This window comes from Cydia pomonella, chromosome 21, assembly GCF_033807575.1.
Source record: "Cydia pomonella isolate Wapato2018A chromosome 21, ilCydPomo1, whole genome shotgun sequence".
In the NCBI taxonomy this organism is placed as follows: domain Eukaryota; kingdom Metazoa; phylum Arthropoda; class Insecta; order Lepidoptera; family Tortricidae; genus Cydia; species Cydia pomonella.
In genome coordinates this window covers 4,969,854-4,993,064 of record NC_084723.1, presented here as the reverse complement: position 1 = coordinate 4,993,064, position 23,211 = coordinate 4,969,854, and the positions used below count along the sequence as shown (strand labels likewise).

At 37.8% G+C, this 23,211-nt stretch overlaps 1 protein-coding gene across 1 annotated transcript in view; it reads right to left on the bottom strand.

The window, feature by feature from the left end:
• LOC133529456 (uncharacterized) overlaps positions 1–23,211 on the bottom strand; it is a 45,107-nt gene that overhangs the window by 12,020 nt on the left and 9,876 nt on the right. Inside the window, exons 2-5 of the mRNA XM_061867167.1 lie at positions 16,727–16,927; positions 8,200–8,555; positions 7,423–7,610; positions 4,231–4,420 (exon numbers count right to left, since the gene is read on the bottom strand). Of these exons, the coding sequence (XP_061723151.1) occupies positions 4,231–4,420; positions 7,423–7,610; positions 8,200–8,555; positions 16,727–16,922 (930 nt within the window). The 5' untranslated portion in view covers positions 16,923–16,927. The remainder of the gene's footprint in view (positions 1–4,230; positions 4,421–7,422; positions 7,611–8,199; positions 8,556–16,726; positions 16,928–23,211) is intronic.

The window sequence follows — 23,211 nt, the reverse complement described above, 5'->3', positions numbered from 1 at the left end:
ACTGCTTGTGTAGTCTGTAATAGACTCGAAAACCAATGATGAATAATTGCCCGTAGCAATTCCAGCACGCCGCACACGCCAGCTAAGCTGCCGGTCGCCTTCTCCGCGGCTCCATAACCTGGCTCCGCTCAAACGGTATCACCAGGTTAGGGGCCGTGGGGTTGGATAACGATCGGTAGCGAAGAGCTGGCATACACCAGCGACACACACCGTCCCCAAAATGACGGCCAACTGACCACCCCACCAGTCGGTGGGGAAGCGACCCGCAACAGCCGTCGCAGCCGAGAGGCGGTAGCGGCCCCTCATACCCCCCCCAGGGGGGGTATCGACAGATCACTCAAGCAAAGCCCCTAGCAATGCCGAGCCGAACGCAGCAGAGAATACCCGAACGCTGCAGTTTCCCCCATCACTGGTATAGTGTATTAAATTCAGCGCGTTTTGTTGTGTAAGATAATGCAGTTGACTGTACGTTACGTGCTCCGGGTCCATTTAACTTCCTAAATGAGAAAAGGGTACAGAGTAACAATAAAAGTTTAACTAAGTTGTGTATAGTTTGACGGAGGTTTGCGAAAGGCTCTGTTAACTTTGTTTTTACGTCCTTAAATGACAAAAAATTAGAGCGGGTAGAAGTTTTCTTCTACTCGCTCTAATTTTTTTGAAGTAGTCTTCTACTCGCTCTCTTTGGCATGTATGCATATATTTTTTTTCTAATGAAACTAGTACCAGTAGTTAATAATGTACATGACAATTTTCATGTGCGTTGCGTTTTAAGTGCGAGTCTTGCGGCAAGATGCCTCGAAATGGACGTTTTTCGCCAACCGCGCGTGCGGCAGCCGCCATTTCTAATATGGAAAACATGCCGCCTCGAGGCTGCCCGCCGCACGGGGCGCGAAAATTTTAGATATTGCTTTGCTACCCTAGGGGTTAAAACGAGAGAGTAACTTCGATTGTATGCGAGCGTTTTTTGACAGCGGGTTCGTGTGTCTCAAGCATAAGGCACACTCGCCTGTACGCACCTCAAAATTGTAATGGATACCTATTGATGACGTAGATAACGACGTCGTAACGATGGACACTGACACACTGAGTGGGTGTCCTTTATTCGAATGTGCCCATTATCTAATAATGTTCCCCAAAATTCTCAAAAGAAGGTTCGTATCTGGTCGGGGTAAAGATATATGGATCGTGTCATTCACGAAGACGCCTGTCTTGACTCGTAATGTCATGTTACTAAAGGTTAGATTTGACAAATCTGCGCGTCATTGTGGATGACACGAACTATTTACTTACACTTATATTTCGTGTCATCCACAACTGAAAATAAATGAAAATTAGATATGTTTTCATGATTTTTCCATCGACCTGACCTTAAACTTTACAAATAAGTGTAGTCTACTTTCCGTGTGTTTTTTTTTTACGGAATTTGCTCTTGATTAAAGGTGCGACCAGACCGCAGCTTAAAAAACGGTCACGATACGGAATCGCAGTGACGCGTCGTATGCGTACCGTTTTTGACGCATGCTCCCCACACCGCTGCTTAAAAAACGGTGACGGTACGGAATCGCAGTGACGTGCTTCACGCCAATCTTTTTTGCTCGCAAAACAGTTGCGTCTTTTACGTCACCGGTGTGGTGTCTGCCATAAGATCTCCCTGTAATATTTTTTGCGATTTTTACGCAGATCAATTTACGGTGCGTCAGCGTATTTTAAGCAGCGGTGTGGGGAGCATGCGTCAAAAACGGTACGCATACGACGCGTCACTGCGATTCCGTATCGTGACCGTTTTTTAAGCTGCGGTCTGGTCGCACCTTGAAACGTGTAACGATTCATTATAAAAACTGCAATTTTGCTATTCCCCACCTAACTTTTGGAATCGAATGGGCAGGAGACGTGAACCTAATTCTAATAAGCTGTGAATATGACCCTGTTGAGTATGTAGTTTTGCCTTTCATAAATTAAGTACCTATTTCAAGACATTTACGTATAAATAAATAAATAAATATTATATAGGACATCATTACACAAATTGACTAAGTCCCACAGTAAGCTCAATAAGGCTAGTGTTGAGTGTAATTAGACAACGATATATATTAAATATTTATAAATACTTAAATACATAGAAAACACCCATGACTCAGGAACAAATATCCATGCTCATCACACGAATAAATGCCCTTACCAGGATTTGAACCCGGGACCATCAGCTTCGTAGGCAGGGTCACTACCCACTAGGCCAGACCGGTCGTCAAACAATCTATAAACAAAATTAAATATATAAACAATCTGGATATCAGGCAAATGATTTTTAGAATGCTTGTTGGTTTCTATTCAACATGGCGCTCGTCACGTAACGGACACACGGATATTAGAAGTGTTCCGTATCCGGAACGGGAACGAGGGTAAACATCATTATCTTCATTAGAGATCTTGCGACAAGTTATAACCACGATTGCCAGTATTTTAACTACTGAAAATGAGGAGCTTCGTCATGTATTTTTTTTAGACACGCGTGCGTAAGACGTGCAGATGTGGGAATTGACCAATACATTTGGTTGTAATCCAGCGGAGACAAGAAAACCAATGCTATTGGTTGGTTCCCGGATATCTCCTCTCATGTCTCCACCTCAGAGGAAAGCCTCAGTTGCTGATTTTATTGAAAAAAAAATGCCAAATATGTGACGTCACGAAATAAAAAATCATAAAATTTGTGTGATGTCATTTATGGATAACCCCTTTCGCCGCAGCCTGATAAATAAGACAAAGCGTGGTGTAACTTCGTACCGGCGGCGACACAAGTACGCTCGTTGAAAAAAATCTATGCGGTTAAAAGGTGGAATTCAGATACTGCCCAAAATTTGACTGTACAAACTTGTTATTGAACCCTACTTTATTAGCAGTATGATTAAGGGCGGGCTAATGTCCAAATCCGGATATGTCCGGGTGACACTTTTTTTGGGTTGAAGGACAAGGAAAGATTGCTGATAGGATGACCAATTAATTACTAAGTAGGTTTAGATGTATCGTGTCTATTTCGTTTTATTGGCTTTGCCAATGTGTGTGTAATAGTTAAGTAGGTAATAAGATGGTTTTTGTACTTATATTTTGTTTTTAATTGGAAAATAAGTCTTGCACAGCTCTAAAAGGTGAGAGTAGAGCTGAAAGTTTAAGTTTGCCCCGAAAGAAAATTTTGTAAATAGATAATAAAACTTTTGTTAAACCTTCATAACTAAGACAAAGGAAATGTAGGCATAGGTTTAAAGGTATAAAAACGAGAAATTCTTACGTCGGGGATATCGGAAACGGCTGTAAAGATTTCGATGAAATTTGTTATATGGGGGTTTTCGGGGACGAAACATCGATCTAGCTAGGTTTTTTCTCTGGGAAAACGCACATTTTTACAAGCTTTTATTTAGTTTCACCTGTCCCGTCGTGTCTGTCGGTCTGTAATCAAATCTTGCAAGTTAAATTTGACCCACTTCCCGGTTTCTAATGAAGCTGAAAATTTGCATACATATGTAAGTCGGGTGACAATGCAAAATTATGGTACCATCGAGCTGATTTGACTATGGAGACAGGAGGTAGCCACAGGAACTCAGTGATAAAACAACGCAACCTAATTGTGTTTGGGGTTTTTAGAATTGTCTCGATGAGTATTAGTTGCCTGTGGAAAGAAAGGTACAGTCAGCTATAAAAGCTTGTACCAAAAATGAAAAAACTTTTTTTTTTTTTTTTTTATACTACGTCGGTGGCAAACAAGCATACGGCCTGCCTGATGGTAAGCAGTCTCCGTAGCCTATGTACACCTGCAACTCCAGAGGAGTTACATGCGCGTTGCCGACCCTAACCCCACCCCCCTCGTTGAGCTCTGGCAACCTTACTCACCGGCAGGAACACAACACTATGAGTAGGATCAAGTGTTATTTGGCTGCGGTTTTCTTTAAGGTGGAGGTACGTTGAAGTGGGTGCTGCGCGGCAGGCCCTGCGCGTCCAGGAAGCTTTATATGATGTATTTTACGGTACCAGTTCAACTGACCTTCAAGTTATCCACGGCGGGATGTAGGACGCGACATCCGTGCAACGTGGAGGTACCTGTACCTACCACATAAACACGAAGTTAAGGAGCACGGTGATGGACTTCTCCGGGACCTTCACGTCGAAGTAGGTGCTGCACGGCAAGCACTGCGCGTCTAGGAAGCTGTTGAAGATGTACATAATACCAACTCAACTGACCTTCAAGTAATCCACGGCGGGTTTGACGTAGGACGCGACATCCGCGTCAATGTTGAGGTAGCGCTTGAGCACGAAGTTGAGCAGCACCGTGATGGACTTCTCCGGCGCCTTCACGTTGAAGTGGGTGCTGCGCGGCAGGCCCTGCGCGTCCAGGAAGCTGTTGATGATGTATTCGGCGGCGCCGATATACCTGGAATGACGACAAAATAACTGTTATTTACTGAACACACTATTTGTAAAATACTGATTTAAATTTTAACGATTTTTACATATTATTAAATTATAAAACGGGACTTAATCGCGTATTAATATTCGTCAGGAGAACCAGTCTGCTGCATGTGGCTGAGCATTTACTGGAGTCGGAACCAAACTACTGGATTGAGCTGCATAATCCTAAAATCCTTTCCATGAATCGCCTTTTCTACAGCAGAAAGGTGCGGTAAGCTATTGAAATTAAAAACATTGCAATTTCAATTGGGACGAGGGTTTTAGAATCTCATCGATATGGAATCCAGTCATAAATGTCAGCGGAAACGAATATCGTCAGTCAAAAAATCGAATATCGTTAGAGTTGTGTGTCGACAGAGTAACAAGTTGATAAACAAGACCGAATGCGTGTAGTTCAGAAAACTCGCGTTGCTAGATGTTGATGTCAACGTTAGCTAGTCTTCACGTCAAGACAACGGGGACAATGCCGTCCTCGAAACGTCGGAGGTAACTTTAAAACTCAATAAGCGATTAAGTCCTGTTCTATAATTTAACACTATTTGTAAGCCAATCAAATCAGATCCAAAAGGATTTTTAGGAATTAATTTCCAGCTGGAATTGGTTTTAATCCGTCCTTCATTTGGCCCTAAATGCGTGTAATCCGAGTTTTTAGAATCCCAGGTGTGGATTACACGCTTTAAGACCAGATGAAGGTATTAAAACGATTTGCCATTGGATTCTTCGTCAAATCTAATTTGATTGGCTTATTGCTTAATTGATTGAATTCTGCGTAGGCGGCGCCACAACCACAATCCATCACAATCTGTGGTTCTACCGCGAAACAAGAAAATCGAAATTTCGTTATCTAACCTCTCTATCACTCTTGCATATTCGAGCGATAAAGAGGCAGATAACTAAATTTCGATTTTTGCGTTTCGCGGTAGGCCCTTTGTATACCTTGATGCATTAATGTCATATTTTATTATCTGTGAAAATGCGTCAAAAAACAGTGTAAGTGTGATTTAAGGCACAACATGTATAAGTTAGGTACTCTATAATAATAATACAATAGTAAATAAATATTATAGGACATTATTACACAAATTGACTTTATTGACTAAGTCCCACAGTAAGCTCAATAAGGCTTGTGTTGTAGGTACCTAGACAACGATATATATAATATATAAATACTTAAATACATAGAAAACACCCATGACTCAGAAACAAATATCCGTGTTCACCATACAAATATATGCTCTTACCAGGATTTGAACCCGGGACCTTCAGCTTCATAGGCAGGGTCACTACCCACTAGGCCAGACCGGTCGTCAAAGTTAAATAAAAGCTTGTTATTACACAACTTGCTTGAAACTTTACAAGTGACCAATAATCGGATGAAATTTTAAATATTTTTCCTACAAAACACGACATTTACGTGAAAATTACGTCCCACCGTTAACATTCTAAGTGCTCATAAATTATTAATGCTTGCATCAGTAAAGTCCTGTTTTTGCGAAATTAGTTGAAGCACGAAATAAATTCCAAACTTCTCTATTTGAAATTGCTAACGGCGAAACTTATTTTAAAATACAGCGCGGTGTTGCCATGAACAAAAACTTTCAAGAGTCAACTCGAAACTTTTACTCTAGTAACCCAAATAGACCTGAAATTTGAATTTAATATTCGCTAGGTGCACGACGGGCGCTGCCCTCATTTTGTGGGCTTTTTCTGCGTTAAATCTTATGGCACGGAGTAAAATTAGTTAAAAGCGTTTTTCTTTAATATATGACATCTATTTCAGTTTATAATTTAGTATTGTTGTGACGAACCCACGCCAATACTCGTATTTTATGAGTTATTGCACATTTAAAAATTTCAAAGCGCAAATGTTAAATTATTCTAGTGTAAAATTTTGATTTTGATTGCATGGTTGTTGTTGAACAGTTCTTTTAAGCACTTATTTCACCTTACCTAACCTTATATGTAAAATAAAATGGTCGGCATAATGAGACACTTGGGGCTTAAGAGGATAATGACCGTTTCTCAACACGAAAGGAACATTCCTGCTGCTATAGTGACGTCACTCGCGAGAAAAAATGGCTGACGGCGTTTTCGGTCACATGACATAGGTCAAGGAAACTACGATTTACGTTTAAAAACTAATCTCATGCTTTTATTGCATGCAATAGTATTAAATTTGTATTCCTTACGCTAAAAACTTTATGAATAACATACTTTCATAATTTAATTTTGATAGATGAAACTCCTCTATATCACACGTTCAATTCTAGAAGGTTTCATTATACATTATGCAATGTAGTCCGAGTTGATTCGTTTGAAGCTGTTAATCCCTACGAAACACAGTGTGTAGTAGTTTCTCTGGAAGGATTACAGTTCGGAACAAATCGATAACCACTAGTCGTACGTAACAGAGAAATGAATAATGTAACAGCGTGGGACACTGCTTCTTAGGTACCTACATTTTTAGGTCAACCACTGATTAGATGTTTGACTACCGTAAAACCTAACTATAGGTACGATGTATGACTTCTTTTTGGTGGTGCCTGAGTTTGCCTCAAAACTGCGACATTCAAATAATATTCACGCCTAAATATTTTACGGAAGTACCTCAAAAGGAAAAAACGAAACCCTTATAGGATCACTTTGTTGTGAAATTTTCCACACGCCGGTGTAAGCTCGTATACGAGCGTCCGGAGTTTTCAAACGCGCATAAAAAAACGCTAGTTTAAAACAGCTCTAAATTTATATTTCGATCCTCTCAAGGGAATCAAAATTTACAGAGTATACTTTCCGTTTAGGAAACATTACGAAATTTGGCAAGTAGAGTTGTCGTAAAGAAAAAAATCCAAAAACTAAAATTTGTAAAATTAAAAATAAACATTTTTTTAAAGTTAAATCTGTACGGAATCCAGAGGGTGGGAGAGTCCGACTCGCAATTTTCCGTTTTTTTTATTGTTTACCAACCTCTGATAAACCTCAGGCTTAGCGATTTGCATCACCAGGTCGGTCAAGTATCTCGCGGCAGCCTTGATCCAGTGCCTCCTGAAGGAGTGGTTCTCGAAGCTCTTCATCATCAGCTCGAAGCTCAGGCTGCCGTCGGGGCCGGTGAAGGCTTTCAGGGCCCGCTTCAGGCCTGATTTCTCCCATATCACCTGTAAAATTTATATTATTCTTTGATCAGGGTCCCTAAGATTGGCTAGATACCTCGTTGCAGTTTTGAATGATTCACGGTTAGTTTCACTAGACTGTGCTTCTTCAAATACATCAGTCATGGATCATTGATCTGAAATAAATGTCTTATTTTTATTTTTATACAAGTGCCCCTGTGGTCTATTTGCTGAATAAATGTTTGATGTTAATGTTGATATCCTTAGACAAAAAGTCAATCAAATTTGTAAAAGACTGTACACATTATTATTATTATTATTTATTCATGAACAATATAATAATTGTATTTGAATATCACTACTTAGTAAAATTCCTTAAATCTAAGTTTTAAATCTAATAATTATATAAATAATCTAACATGCAGAACAAAACCAGACACATTTATCTAAATTAGATCCGTGTTCAAACATTTCGTACTCATAAAGTAACCAAAATCAACTCAGCGCAGTGGATTATGGTTACTATAAAAGTAGCATGCCGTACGGCATTCTGCTTTGGGGTAAAGCGGTGACATTCAAACTATCCCTAAAATATTTGTTTTATTTTTCAAATTAACTTAAATAAAACACTTACTTTTCCCAGTTCGGACTCGGTGAAAAGATCCCAATAAAGATGCAGTTTCTCCAAGAAAGGCGGCAAAAAATCAGCGTGGTCCTTATGTCCATCAGCCAGCTCCTTATTATCCGAGTTCGACAGAGAATTCAACGTGTTCATGACCACCGGAAGCAGGGAAGCCACGTTCTTGTTGCCTAGGAGACCGGAAGCCATGCTAAGGATGCTGTCGAGGTTCATGTCAGGCTTCTCGTTGTTTTGGCGTTTCTGGCGTTGTTTGGGCTCGTTGGAGTTCATCTGGGCGAACATGGAGATCATTGAGCCGATCATGGCTGGGTCGATTTTGCCGTCTTGCCCGCTGAGTAGGCTGCCAATTCCTGGAAAGTAGATAAAAGACATTTAAGTATTTCAAGGTTTAATCACTTTTAAGGTTTAATCGCACACAGGATTTAAAAATAAAATAATTAAGGGTATTCTTAAGATTTCAATCAATTTTTGCACAGATATGCAAAATACCTAAGCTATAAGTTTATCGGACTGTAACACAGCGACCACTTTTTTTCAATTCATTGTAAATTATTATATGACCAATTGGTTGGTTGGTTCGTGGTACAATGAAGGTTCGTGGTACATTACAAAATAATATTAAAAAAAACACTATATAAACTGAATTAAGAACGTCCTTCTTTTCTTTTTATTAAAATTATATGTACATAAATTATGATGTATATATACAATGGACGCTGAGGGCCTACCATGAAAAACGAAAACCGAAATTTCGTTATCTGCTTCTTTATCGATCTTATATATTCATTCTGTAGGGATGCTGGTTCTAGAGTGTTCCGTATATAGCAAAGTTACCGATGTCAGACAATTACTATAACCAGAGACTAGTAAATATTCAAGACGCACAACCTCCATACAGCACCGGGTTCCCATTTATACTATTTTTCCATTTCAGCTTTATACATAGAAAATCTGCTATCTACTGCTTTTATAACTTCTAAATGTAAAATGCGACGTTCCTGGCCGTTATCAAATGCAAAAAAGTACAGTTTTATAAAAGTATAATTAAAGCAATTTTTTATGCATGTTGTTATTTAATGGCGCCAACTAGTTTTAAGGCAAGATATTTTATTTTATTTTATTAAAAAACTGATCGGTTAACGGTTAACCAAATTTAATTGTATGTTTTGGGATTATAAATGACAACAGGATAGCAATTTTCATACGCAAATAACTGAAAAAATAATCTATTCAATAATATAGGGGTATGTCAGTCTTATTTATTGACTAGATTCTGTTATTACTACTATTTCTAGAACGTGTTCTAATCGCTTTTCCTGGTTTTCTCACAAACTTTCCTAGATGTTGTATCGGAGCCAAGGCAGCTTTGCTTTACTGCGAAAGTTATAAGCGTGTTACTCGACTTTTATACAGCTCAGTTTTATTGTGTTGTATCTTGTGTGTTGAACACAACAGAAACGTCTTAAGTGTGTGCTTTCGTTTAAGATGTGTGGCCTTTTGTGTGTAATGTGGTTTGAAGTTTATCGTAGTTGGACTTGAAATAATCGCACCCTTTCGCATAGTTAGCTTTAAGAAAGTTAGCGCTTTGAGGTCACTGTGAGACCTATAAACTATATATGTAGTAAAACTTAATATATCCAGGAAAAACTTGCAACCATTGTCCATAAGTTCTTATCTTGTAAAAATACTAATGAATTACTTTTTAAAACTGAAATGTGCAGTTTATTACTTTACAAATATATCGTGTCATTGACGATGACGCATGCCTTGATTCGTATTGTCATGTTGGTAAAGGCTAGATTTGACATATCTGCGCGTCATCTTGGATGACACGAAATTAGTAGGTATTTTTAGTACCTGGGTGTACATTCGCCATCAGATACATCGGAGCGGCCAAAGTGTTAACAAATATCTGAAAAAGCCGTTAACGTGCATGTTTAAATATTTTGGAGCATATTGGCTGAGCCAATATATTATTCCGATTGAGAGTAAACTATGGCATTGACAGGTACTCCTCAGTATAGATAATTTTGCTTACTAATATGTTTTTTTTAATTAAAAACCGGCCAATAGCATGTCAAGTCATGCTCAATGTGGGGTTCCGTAGTTACCCGTCTGTCACAATCGGCTGCCTTGAACTTTTTTTTAGTATATATTTCACCACTTTGTCGCCATAATTGATTTATATATGACGACCGGTCTGGCCTAGTGGTTGCCCTGCCTATGAAGCCGATGGTCCCGGGTTCAAATCCTGGGAAGGGCTATTATTCAAGTAATGGGTGCTTTCTATGTATTTAAGTATTTCTAAATATTTATATATACCCACAACACAAGCCTTATTGAGCCTACTGTGGAACTTTAGTTAATTTGTGTAATGATGTCCTATAATATTTATTCTTTATTTTTTTATATCCATGCCAAATTACAGCTTTCTGGCACTAAGGGCTGCTTCGCACTACGTCCGATCCGAATCCGATCCGAACCCGTGAAAATATTGGTCCGTAGTAGCCGTAGAACTATTTCTAAGGCAAGTTACGCACTGGATCCGAAAGAAAATCCGGATGACGGAGATCGGATCTGGTGCGTAACTTACCATAGAAATAGTTCTACGGCTACTAAGGACCATATTTTCAAGCCTCGGACGGTCAGGCAGACTGACATAGCATAGTGAGTAGTGACTGACTGAACCCTAAAAACAAATATTTACCTATAGGAGTGCAATCTCTTATGGTAGAACTGTTGCAAAAGTGTCCAGCTATCAGCTATAAATAATAGTTCCAAATACCTCCAGAGTAGCGCTAGAGTAGCTAAGAACCTAGGCGTTATTGACGGAGTGAAGTGCGCTATGATTTGATTTTTTGTTCAAGTACTCTAGGTATTGTAGCGCCACCTATTTAAGGTTTTTTGATGACACTTTTTGGTATATGGAGATTTCTTTCCTTACCTCCACCTTCCGTATATTTACCCAAAGCATCGTTTGTGTTCACTTTTTTCGTGTGTTGCCATTTTAAAAACAGTACCCCTAGTGTAAATAAATTCGATTTCGAAACGTGACGTACGCGTTTGCGTTTAGTCTCATTTTGTATGTGATTTAGAAAGAGCGCGCCAAGCGGGACGTTTTGGAAACTCAAAATCCTATAAAAAATTAGACTTAACGCAAACCCGTTCGTCACGTTATGATGTCGATAAAACTTACACTAGGGGTACAGAACCGAATGGAAAAATCACAAGCCCAGTTTATTGAGTTAGTTCAAAGTAAAATCAACAGATATTTGTATAGCGTGAATTTGAATAGGCACACCTGGGCGGCTACCGGGAAAATCGAAATTCGTCAATTGCGGGCATTTTTCTCTGTCACTCTGATTACGTCTTACGAAGAGTAAAAGAGAAAGATCCCCGCAATTTGCGAATTTCGGTTTTCGCGGTAGTTACTACGGCTATTAGCGAGACAAGCTTTTGCCCGCGACTTTGTTTGAATGGATAAAACTGCCTGATATTATACATTTATTAGTCTATAGTCTATTCAATAAGTTTAAAAAATGTCTCGCGTTTTCGGTTAATCACGTGAGTCACTTGTCAAAGACGTAATTCCTCAACTCCGACAACGCACTTGCAGCCTGGTGTTTATATCTCAGCAGCCTAATGACTGAGTAAAAAAGTATTTGTTTTATTTTAAACACCCTGCAGTATGCGCGACTGTACTACTCTTCTTCTACCTCGCGTTGTCTCGGCATTTTGCCACGGCTCATGGGAGCCTGGGGTCCGCTTGACAACTAATCCCAAGATTTAGCGTAGGCTCTACTGAGACACTGCCATCTGCCATCTGACCTTCCAACCCAGAGGGTAAATTAGGCCTTGTTGGGATTAATCCGGTTTCCTCACGATGTTTTCCTGCACCGAAAAGTGACTGGTGAATATCAAATGATATTTCGTACATAAGTTCCGAAAAACTCATTGGTACGAGCCGGGTTTTGAACCCGCGACCTCTGGATTGCAAGTCGCACGCTCTTACCGCTAGGCAACCAGCGCTTTTCTAGGCCACCAGCGCTTATTACGCGCGACTGTACTACTGTACTGTTTATTCTGTGCCTAAACTCAGTGAACTTAAAACTTAACGGATTAAGTGTTTCAATTGAACTTCAATTTAGAATTGCAGAGTTCTAAAGTAAACAGCACGCCCCGACAGATAAGGAATGATGACTCTACGCGAACTTCTGCTCAATTGGGGATGTGCCTAAGTAAATAAAAGTTAGGATTCAGAGAAATTCCGACCATAAGCTACATACATTTTATAATACAGTTCTTTATCTAACACTCTAGCTTTTGTCCGCGACGCGTACGCGTGGATTTGTTGATTGATTGTTGATTTGTAGCTACTAATTATTTCTTTGCTTTTCTTTTTTTTAGATTGGACATTCTTACACAAACTGACTAAGCCCCACAGTAAGCTCAAGAAGGTTTGTGTTGTGGGTACTCAGACAGCCATAAATATAATAAGTATATAAATAAAAATAAATAAATAAAATTGGAATTTAAAGGACCTTGGCTTCATAGGCAGGGCCACTACCCACTAGGCCAGACCGGCCGTCACTTAACACGGTCGTCGTTGGCACATCAAAAAAGGTACAAATTACGGAAGGTGGAGAAGAGGAAAAAAATGTCATCAAAAAACCTTAAATAGGTGGCGCTACAATACCTAGAATACTTCAAAAAATAATATCAAATCATAGACAGCGCACGTCACTCTCCGTCAATAACGCCACGAGGTTCTTAGCTACTCTAGCGCTACTCTGGAGAGATTTGGAACTATTATTTATAGCTGATAGCTGGACACTTTTGCAACAGTTCTACCATAAGAGATTTAACTCCTTTTAAAACCATAGGACCAAACAGTAAAATGTCAAATAAAGTGAAAATGTCAATGTTTTTTTTGGACCTCTTTTAACTCCCTTGGGAAATGAATTTTAAAAACGCTGACATCACTTTTCTTGTTTTCTATTATTGTTTTTTACGACATTTCCAGTTCACAAAAAAATTGTCCGGCCCGATGTAAATTTTCAACCCTTTTTCCACCAATTTAGGGGATTAATATATATACATTTTTATAAATATTATAGGACATTATTATACAAATTGACTAAGTTCCACAGTAAGCTCAATAAGGCTTGTGTTGAGGGTACTTAGACAACGATATATACTTAAATACATAGAAAACACCCATGACTCAGGAACAAATATCCATGCTCATCACACGAATAAATGCCCTTACCAGGATTTGAACCCGGGACCATCAGCTTCGTAGGCAGGGCCACTACCCACTAGGCCAAATTATCGTCAATTAAAATTAATACAAACTTTTAACCCATTTAAAGAACGGTCCGGGTCTGGACCGAAGTTTTTTATGACGGGTGAGACCCGGACCATCGCCATCGTTCTAAGCGTGAGTCATCCTTTATTGTGTTATCGCAGTGGTTTGTGTATGCAGCATTATCCCCCTTGGAGTCAGAGTCAAGCTACTGATTTAAATACTCCTGTTCTGAGAAAATACGTCCGCAATGAAGAGGCAAAGCCAACATCATCTCTGTATTCGTAGTTCCAGCTAGTCGTTGCAGATTTGGTTTATATTTAGTATTTACACTACGAAGTTGCCCGACTGGCGTCGAGAAATCGACTAAGTATAAACTTTTGAATGTAGTTGTGTATGTACAGTCAGCCAAGAAAGTGGTTTACCACTTTTCGACTCTATTACTTGACAAACAGAGTCGAAAAGTGGTAAACCACTTTCTTGGCTGACTGTACAGTACATAAATAAAGTCGACTCGGGTAAGTGGCTGTGGGGTAAGTAGGTAAGTACTGGCACATTGAGGCCTGTTTACATATTAGCTTCATGCAATTCTTTTCAAGATAGCAATCGATTCTACCTACTTCCTGTGATATTCAAATGTTTCTGATAAACCTGATATATTGTTCCCAAGAAACTTGCGCACAGCGAGTGAAAAAGCTCCATACAAAAAGCGCGCACGCTGCGCGCCATCGCTCACACGGCTTCGCCATAATGTATGCAAAAGAATCATTCTTATACATTTTTTTCCTATACAGGAACTCATCCATGCAGAAGTTTTCGTGATAAATAAACATTAAAAATAAAATTGTGAACGTGGAACTAAAATGACCCTGTTATCCAATATAATACAGTGAAAAAAATATGATCTATCAAGTATTACATTAAAGTGATTTTCATTTAGATTAACTGCTTTACATAATATCAAGAAATGTTTGAAAAACATTAAAATATAAAACAGTAACGTTATCTGCTTGAATATTTCTAAGTATTGAAAAAATAAATTTATTAAAATAAACGAACAATCATTGTATTTTAGCTACTCAAAATAGTTAAATTTACCGTCTTTTCGGACCAATAAAATTGTCTGTTTTGTTCGATAGGCTAACTAATATGGAACTGTTTAAAGCATTAAACGTTAATGCAATTTGGATTATTTAAAATGTATTTTTTCTCAGTGTAGGTACATGGCACGTTAAAATTATTCTATGACATAATTTTGAAAATAATTCCAATATTGTATTGAGGTTTTAGAGAAATTTCCTTCATTTCGTGCTGTGCAATGAACACTCAACCAAGGTTTTCCTTTTCATAATAGACTAAAGTATACTTGAATAAAAACCGGCCAAGAGCATGTCGGGCCACGCTCAGTGTAGGGTTCCGTAGTTACTCTTTCGTCACAATAAGCTAAACTGGAGCTTAAAGTATAGTAAATTGTTGACCAAGGGATGAAACGGTACCTTTCACCCGAGTTAAAGAAATAAGCAAATTTGCATAATCAGTACCTAATTAAAGTAAGTCTTTTTACTATGAAGGGAAAACTTTTTACGATAACTCAAAAACAGCTAAACTGATCATGTCCGCTATAGTTTTCATTTAATGTCTTTCTTAAGCTCTACTTCCACGATTTTTTTTCATATTTTTTGGACCTATGGTTCAAAAGTTAGAGGGGGGGGACACATTTTTTTTTCTTTCGGAGCGATTATCTCCGAATATATTTACTTTATCAAAAAATGTTTCTTGAAAACCCCTATTAGTTTTGAAAGACCTTTCCAACGATACCCCACACTCTAGGGTTGAAGCGAAAAAAAAATTTCACCCCCACTTTACGTGTAGGGGAGGTACCCTAAAAAAGAATTTTTTTTTAGATTTTATTATACGACTTTGTCGGCTTTATTGATTTATATATCCATGCCAAATTTCAGCTTTCTAGCGCCAACGACCACGGAGCAAAGCCTCGGACAGACAGACAGACAGACAGACAGACGGACATGGCGAAACTATAAGGGTTCCTAGTTGACTACGGAACCCTAAAAAGGAGTAGGTATACACGGGGATAATTATTAATAACTTACAATTTGTTAAAATTACGATACTGTTATGATATGATATCTCGACTTGCAATAAAAATAATGCTTAAATAAGCTTATGCTTTTCTTGGGAGCAATAATGCTTTAATAATGCTTGAATAAGCTGCAGCGATCGTAACATATCAAGATCATAATCATGATTCATGGGAGCCTGGGGTCTACTTGGCATCTAATCCCAATAATTGGCGTAGGCAGCAGTTTTACCGCCATGTATTATGACCTTCCAACCCAAAGTGGAAACTAGGCTTTACTGGGTTTAGTCCGGTTTTCGCACGATGTTTTCCTCCATCGAAAAGCGATTGTTAAAGATCAAATATCGTACATAAGTTCTGAAAACATAATTTGTATAAATAGGGGTTTGAACCCGCAAGCTGTCGCAAGTTCTTATCGCCTGGCTACCAACCAACGTTCTTATAATAAAATAAAAAAATAAATAAAATTTTATTTATTCGTTAGCATACATGCTTTTTACAATAACATGGTAGATGTCTCTTTTTAAGTATTCAGAGATACTTGTGATAAGAGACACCTTTTCTTTTTCTTATTCTTATGAATATCAAAATCATAAAATTAAAATATTGTTATTTTTTTTTAGGGTGAGCATCGCGTGCTGTCGAACGCGTTTATAGGCCACTGTATCAATTTAAACTTCAAAATTGTAAAGTCGTCTCGCGATTTTTAGTTTTTTGCTCATTATTGTTGTTCAAACCCGCAATCCATCTTGGATATTAAATTTAATGACCAGTTATCACTTGACTAAAAGCAACAACCAATCAACGCCATGCTCTACGAACGAGCCACGTACGAGCACACTTTTTACATTAGCGAAATCATCATAAATTCGATGGAAGACATTCTGTTTTTAATAACACTGTGGAATGAGCTCCTGCTGCGATTTACTGCGGGGCTACAGTATAGGTTTCTTCAAAGGAGTGTAAGTACAAGATTTTTAAAGGATCGGTAAAGCGCATGTTACAACACTGGCGTTGCAGGCGTCCATAGGCTATGGTATCTGCTTACCATCAGGCGGGCCGTATTCATGTTTCCCATCGACGTGGTATAAAAAAGAACTGAACTGATAAGAATTTACCTGATAGAACATCTCCGGCATTCCCTCCATCTTGCCCCTGCATCAGCGAGCCCACAATGCTGCCGAGCGCCCCCATGCCATCACCCCCATCCCCCATATTCTGGATGAAGGAGGAAGCAAGGTCCAGGAATGGGTTCTCTTCTTCTGTCCTGATGAATGGCAGGAGGCCGCAGAGGAGGAGGAGGGAGAGCTTCATTTTGTCTAAAAATAAAAGGAGTTTATTTAACAAATATGACCACAGGACCATAATCAGGAACCAATTTTTCGAATTCAGGAATTGGTGGCGATCATATTAATGTAGCACTAACACAACTTAGTTCTTTTTTTATCATACCTAATTTTTTGTTGAAATTAACCCTTTACCAGGCCAAGGGATATATTTCACCCACATCTTATATCGGTTACCGTAGTCAGGTTTTAACTCCATACCACCTACAAAATATTTTGTCAATCCCTGAAAATATTATTTTATGATCTTCATTCACAACACGCTTCTAAATTGCGTAATATATCTTTGGCAGCCGTTTAAATTAACTTGAACGCTAATTTCAGTAAACTACGGATAAATTCGAACACTTTTCATAATTTCTATGAAACAGAAGTACATAGGTCGAACAATTTTTTGATATTTTGTAGATTTTGAGTGTTGAAAGCTAATATAATCGGAAACATTGCTAAATATTCATGCATTATTGTGTATGACCAGAATTAGGATGTGGGTTGACATTATCCCATGGCCTTATTAGAGTTTAACTGTGTGGGAGCTATATTTCCCATGGCCCGGTAAATTGTCTTGTCATGTCATAAAAACTCACGTAAGTAAGTGATTTTTTTTCAGTGATTCATATAATGTTTCGTAGGAGATTTGGAGTTAAACCTTGACTATTATAACCGATATAAGATGTGGGTGGAATATATCCCTTGGCCTGATCAAGAATATAATAAGACAAAATCTAGTATGACAGTTCATTACTTAGACAGGCGATGGGATAACCTTAACCCACATTTTTATTTCTGGTTTAAAGGAAGATCTCCGACGTTCATAAATACATTTTTTACAAGGCGTTCAATACGGTTGCAACAGCATATAAAGTACGTATTAAGACACGCTGGTCCTTCGGGGCCTGGTAAAGGGTTAAATTTTAATTGAAATTAATTGTCACCCTACCAACGGTTAATTCTAAAGAGTTTAAAACCTCTTTTCCAAAGTAACAACCATAAAAATTAAAAACTTTATGCGCAATAAGCTGTCATTGTACGAACTTACAATCGTTACAATCTCTTGGCAGTCAAAACCACACGACTGTAGCGCACAGAAACTCTCAGGCCGTGCGAGCACTAAGGCTCTTGAACTCGCTTCTGTCATGGGCACCAGAAAGTGATATTTTTGCAACTCCCTGAGCAAATATATGTCGGACAGGTCAGATGTATCGTGAAACTCTGGATGTCACTTGATTTTTTTTATGTTCCTGTTATTTCTTGTATATACGTTGTCTTCTATTAATTAATTTGTATAGTGCCTTAGTTTTCACTGTAATGCTGTACAAATTTTGTATGTAACAATAAATAAATAATTGTCAAATTGCTAAATTTCCCGCTAAAGCGGAGACACTTGACGTACAGTGTTCCCTTCAATAAACGGGTGTACACTGTACACGTATCCAGTGGTAATTAACTTTAACGATATCATTAATTGTGATTAATTAGATGTTGAAGTATATTGCATGAGATTTCGCGCATTGAATTATATTTAGTTTGGTAATTAATAGTTTTTTACTCCTGATCACCGATTAAATATCACCGTGTATAGAATGGGGACTATCTCGAGCGAATTCGCCGTTAGGGGCGGTGGTGGCGCGGGTATTTTCAAACGCCATTATGAGTAAGTCCGTACACATCTGAAAATATCGATACGAAAAAAGTGCCAAGAATATGTATACACGTCTTTATTGCCCATATATTAAGGAAGTGTATACATATTTTTGGCACATTTTTCGTATCGATATTTTTAAACGTGACCGTACATTTCAAGTAAATTTTGAAGGAAGGGCACGTAATTGTCCAATGAAATGTTTTTTACAATAATATTAATGTTAGATATAATTAGATAACTACTAATTGAAAAGTTATTACGTAATAAGTTTTGAGTTCTGAGTTTAGGACAAGTGGAATTCTTGGAAAAAAATACAAACCATAATTCAATGCATGAATAAGTCTTTTGCATTTAAAGGCGTAGTTAGTACTGATTAAACGTATACCTAATTATGCAAAAGTAATAAATATATATAATTATACCTATAAATAGCTACCGACCACTCTGCTACTACGCAACTGCTTTAGACATTTTTTGTCTCAAAGGCAAGATCGCTTCTCATTAAAAAGGGCTGCACGATACTAAAGATTATTTAGTTATGAATGCATCACACACAGGTATATTAGAAAATAATTAAATTCATGTCTAATATTGAAAATTGACCTCAGAGGCTCAGACGTGAATAAGTAAGTAAATATTCTTTTTTGCACCAACAATTACACATTTTACATACATGTAAAACTACAAATTAATTTTAAAGGAAAATAGAACCAGGTAACAACAGGTCTAATCGCTAAAAAGCGATCTCTTCCAGACAACCTTTAGGTAGCAGGAAATTTAGAACTCATACAAAAGTCAACAGGTAGTGCAAGGAGATAAAAATGGATACTATTAAACACAAACACACATACTACATAATAAGTATTAATATAATATCTAATAAACTATAAAAAATATAAAGCCCGACCAGAAATATATGATCATTGTCAAGAGGGCGCTGTTATTCTCTTGTATGGGGTGACAGTTCAGTTTAGTATGAAAAGTTTCGCTCCAATGAAATTCCGCTATATGGCACATGATCATATATTACTGGTCAGGCTTTACAATATAATATATATTTATACTTACATATATAAAATGGCAACTTAAGGCAGAGATAGAAAGCATAGTTTCAGCTGATTCGATAGTGAGTGGCGCCGCCTGGTGAGCAAAAAAACTATAGGTCCGTCCCTTTTTTGCAGGCACCACGCTTACTCATTGAGGTATAGTACTAGAGTCGGCACCTCTAACAAATTGTTTCCGCACCTTAATGAAGTGCCGGCACTTCATTGCGTTTAGTACCTCTCCGACTACTGGCGAGATGCCACGCATGTAACGAAAATTAAAAAAATAATAATTAAAAAGCCTTTGTGCGTTATGAAAATGTATTCTAATAATATCAAGAAACATAATAAAAGCAATATAATAAGAATCTACTGCGAAAAAACTCTTGTTTTAAGCTCATTTAATTTATTTTGAAACGTCACTTTAAACACTCGCGGTGGTACGCCATTTTCTTTGGCGCATAGATTACATTTCGCAGATGGAATAAGTAGGTACTAATTATTACCTACCTTATTGTGTGCAGAATATATACACAATGATGATATATTACTCTTTTCCTACTCCTCTACTCTTATCCGTCATTTATGCATTCATTAACACGAATATAAGAACATACATAAAAGGTTTCAAGAAAAGTCTATATTGTCTATTCCTCATAAAAGCTCTTGTGCTTTTAATCGCTATAACGTTACTGCGATTAATGGCTACCAACCTAACAAAACCAAAACGAATACAGTTTTAAACTAAGTGCATTGCTGCCAACATACAAAATATTCATTTGGTTGCATAGTAAAAATAATTACTTCATAAGTCAGAAACACGCATGTGACACCCGTAATATAGCAACACCCATAGACTACGAAGACCGCTTAGCGTTGCTCGTTAGTCCCCGTAGGCTACGGTGGTCAAAATTGAGAAAAAACTGTCCAAAAATTTAATTTAGCAAGTAGCAAGTACCAGGGCCTCATGAGTTACGAGGTGTCGCTGACCGGCCGGCCGCGGCCCGGGGCGGGCCGGGCGCGTAGCAAGGTATGCTCGCGCGTCTTGGCTATATACTTTTGCTTTGTTTACCTAAATTAAGATTTATTTTTGTTGAGTCGTAGGAAAAATATTGTATGCAACGTTGTATAAGTAGGTCAAAAAATGCTCGTGGCGTATTCCTTTACAATGTTCGCCTACGCCTTCGGCTCCGGCTCACATTGTAACTCACGCCACTCGCCTTTTTTGACCCTTCTTATACAACTGTTGCATAAAATACTATAATCTCATCATTTTGTGTAGTGTTTTTCTTATATTTTAAGAGTATTTTATGCTATAAGCGCGATTTGATCAAAATTGCTACGAGTACGAGAGTCAAATAGAAAGAGTTTTATGACTATTTTTATAAATTTTAAAGTCGTCCATGTCATATATCTAAAACAGTTTCAATACACTTGTAAGAAAATAAATGCATTTTATCTCGGTTCTTTACAGTGCGTATGTAGGTAGAAAATGTACAGTTGTCATAACAGTTTCGCCTCTGGCTAGCTTTGTTTATTCTTTAGCTTAGTGACAGACGTCAAACGCCAAAAATGGTGGACACAATTTGTTCCGATAGCCTGTCTAGTACATTTATGTCAGTGTGCTTACTTGCAGCAGTGTGTACTTATAACTTTGACGACCGGTCTGGCCTAGTGGGTAGTGACCCTGCCTACGAAGCTGATGGTCCCGGGTTCAAATCCTGGTAAGGGCATGTATTCGTGTGATGAGCATGGATATTTGTTCCTGAGTCATGGGTGTTTTCTATGTATTTAAGTATTTATAAATATTTATATATTATATATATCGTTGTCTAAGTACCCTCAACACAAGCCTTATTGAGCTTACTGTGGGACTTAGTCAATTTGTGTAATAAAGTCCTATTATATTAATTAAAAAAAAAAAATTACACCCGAGGAGTGTGGTAAGTCTATGGTAGTAATCAGTCCGCATAGCTGCCGCGACGGGCTACATGGTAGGTACCTAATTGTCCACGACGGTAACACTTTTAATTACGTCATTAAAGTAAACTTCTCATATATAGGTACGTGATACGACACTTAATTGAAACTTTAATGTTAACAGAAATTAAAGTAGAGTTGAACCAAGCTAAACTCACACAGACGGCGGCGGCGTGTGGAAGTGATACTTTAAACGTTAAATTGTTAAAAATATGGCGATTAAGCACTCGATATTTAGCTCTCTCTCTCTCTCTCTCTCTAACTCTCTCTCTCTACTCCAAAAAGAAGTTTTTTTTTTTTGTGATAAGTGATGATGTCACGCCCGAAACTATCAAAATTAATTGGACATCTTATGACATGTCCAATTACTCTTGATAGTTTCACAGTCTGTCACTGCAAAGTCTGTGAAGAGTTAACTTTTGACCCAACCTTTTGAACCTTCTGCGAATTGCTCGAATTAAGGTACTTTTTCTATGAAATTCCATTTCGGGACAATAATAACAAATCACTTTGATTTTGATGTCGATCGCTTCAGCGTAACCGTAACATATTCTAGGTTTGTAGGTAATTATAATTATAATTTTTTTGTATTGCAAATTTTGAAATAAAGGAAAACCTATAAACCTAGTTTGTCATTGTGTCAATAAATAACATACTAAAAAATCATGTAGAATGGAAAATATTTAGAAGTGGAAAAACATATTCTCTTTTTAAATTAGGTCCTTGAGGTTACGATATGATTAATACGTTATTCATTAGAAATCATATACAAAAACCGGACTAGTTAGTGCGAGACGTACTCGCCCACCGACGGTTCCGTATTTTTTAATATTTGTTGTTATATAGCGGCATCAGAAATACATCATTTGTGAATATTATAACTATCAAACTATCACGGTTTATGAGATACAGCCTGGTGACAGACGGACGGACAGCGGAGTCTTAGTAATAGAGTCCCGTTTTTCTCTGGGTGGGTACGGTACCCAAAAAAGGTACCGATTCCTTTCATCGCTTAATTTATTAGCATTGCGAAATTTTATACAATTCAGTTTCTCGCTATTTCTTTAGAATAACAAAATATCCCTTCCTATCCCATTATGTATTCCTTTTTCGAACTTATCAGAAACAATGCTCACGTATCCACTTAGATATTGAGAAAAAGTGACATCAAAGTAAGAACTTAGCTGAAAAACTCGGTATGTAACATGAATAAAAGATTTGATATGGTCCATCACACTGAAATTCTAGAGATTTCATAAAAAGGAAATCTGCTTTCATTGCATGTGACGCTGTTTAATAATTTTAGGGTTCCGTACCTCAAAAGAAAAAAAAAAACGGAACCGTTATGGATCACTTGTGTATCTGTGTGTTACAGCTTATTTGCTCTAAAACTATTGATATTGGATTCGACCTATTATTAAGTTGAAAATTTGGTAAGTATGTATTGATATTGATAATTTGTGTATGATATTGATATTGGTAATTTATGTATGATATTGATAATTTGGTAGGTATGATTTCGGGGTTGGTCCCATAGTAAAAGTTGCTCAGTATAAGCCCAAAACCTCCCTGGCAACGGGAATGCACAT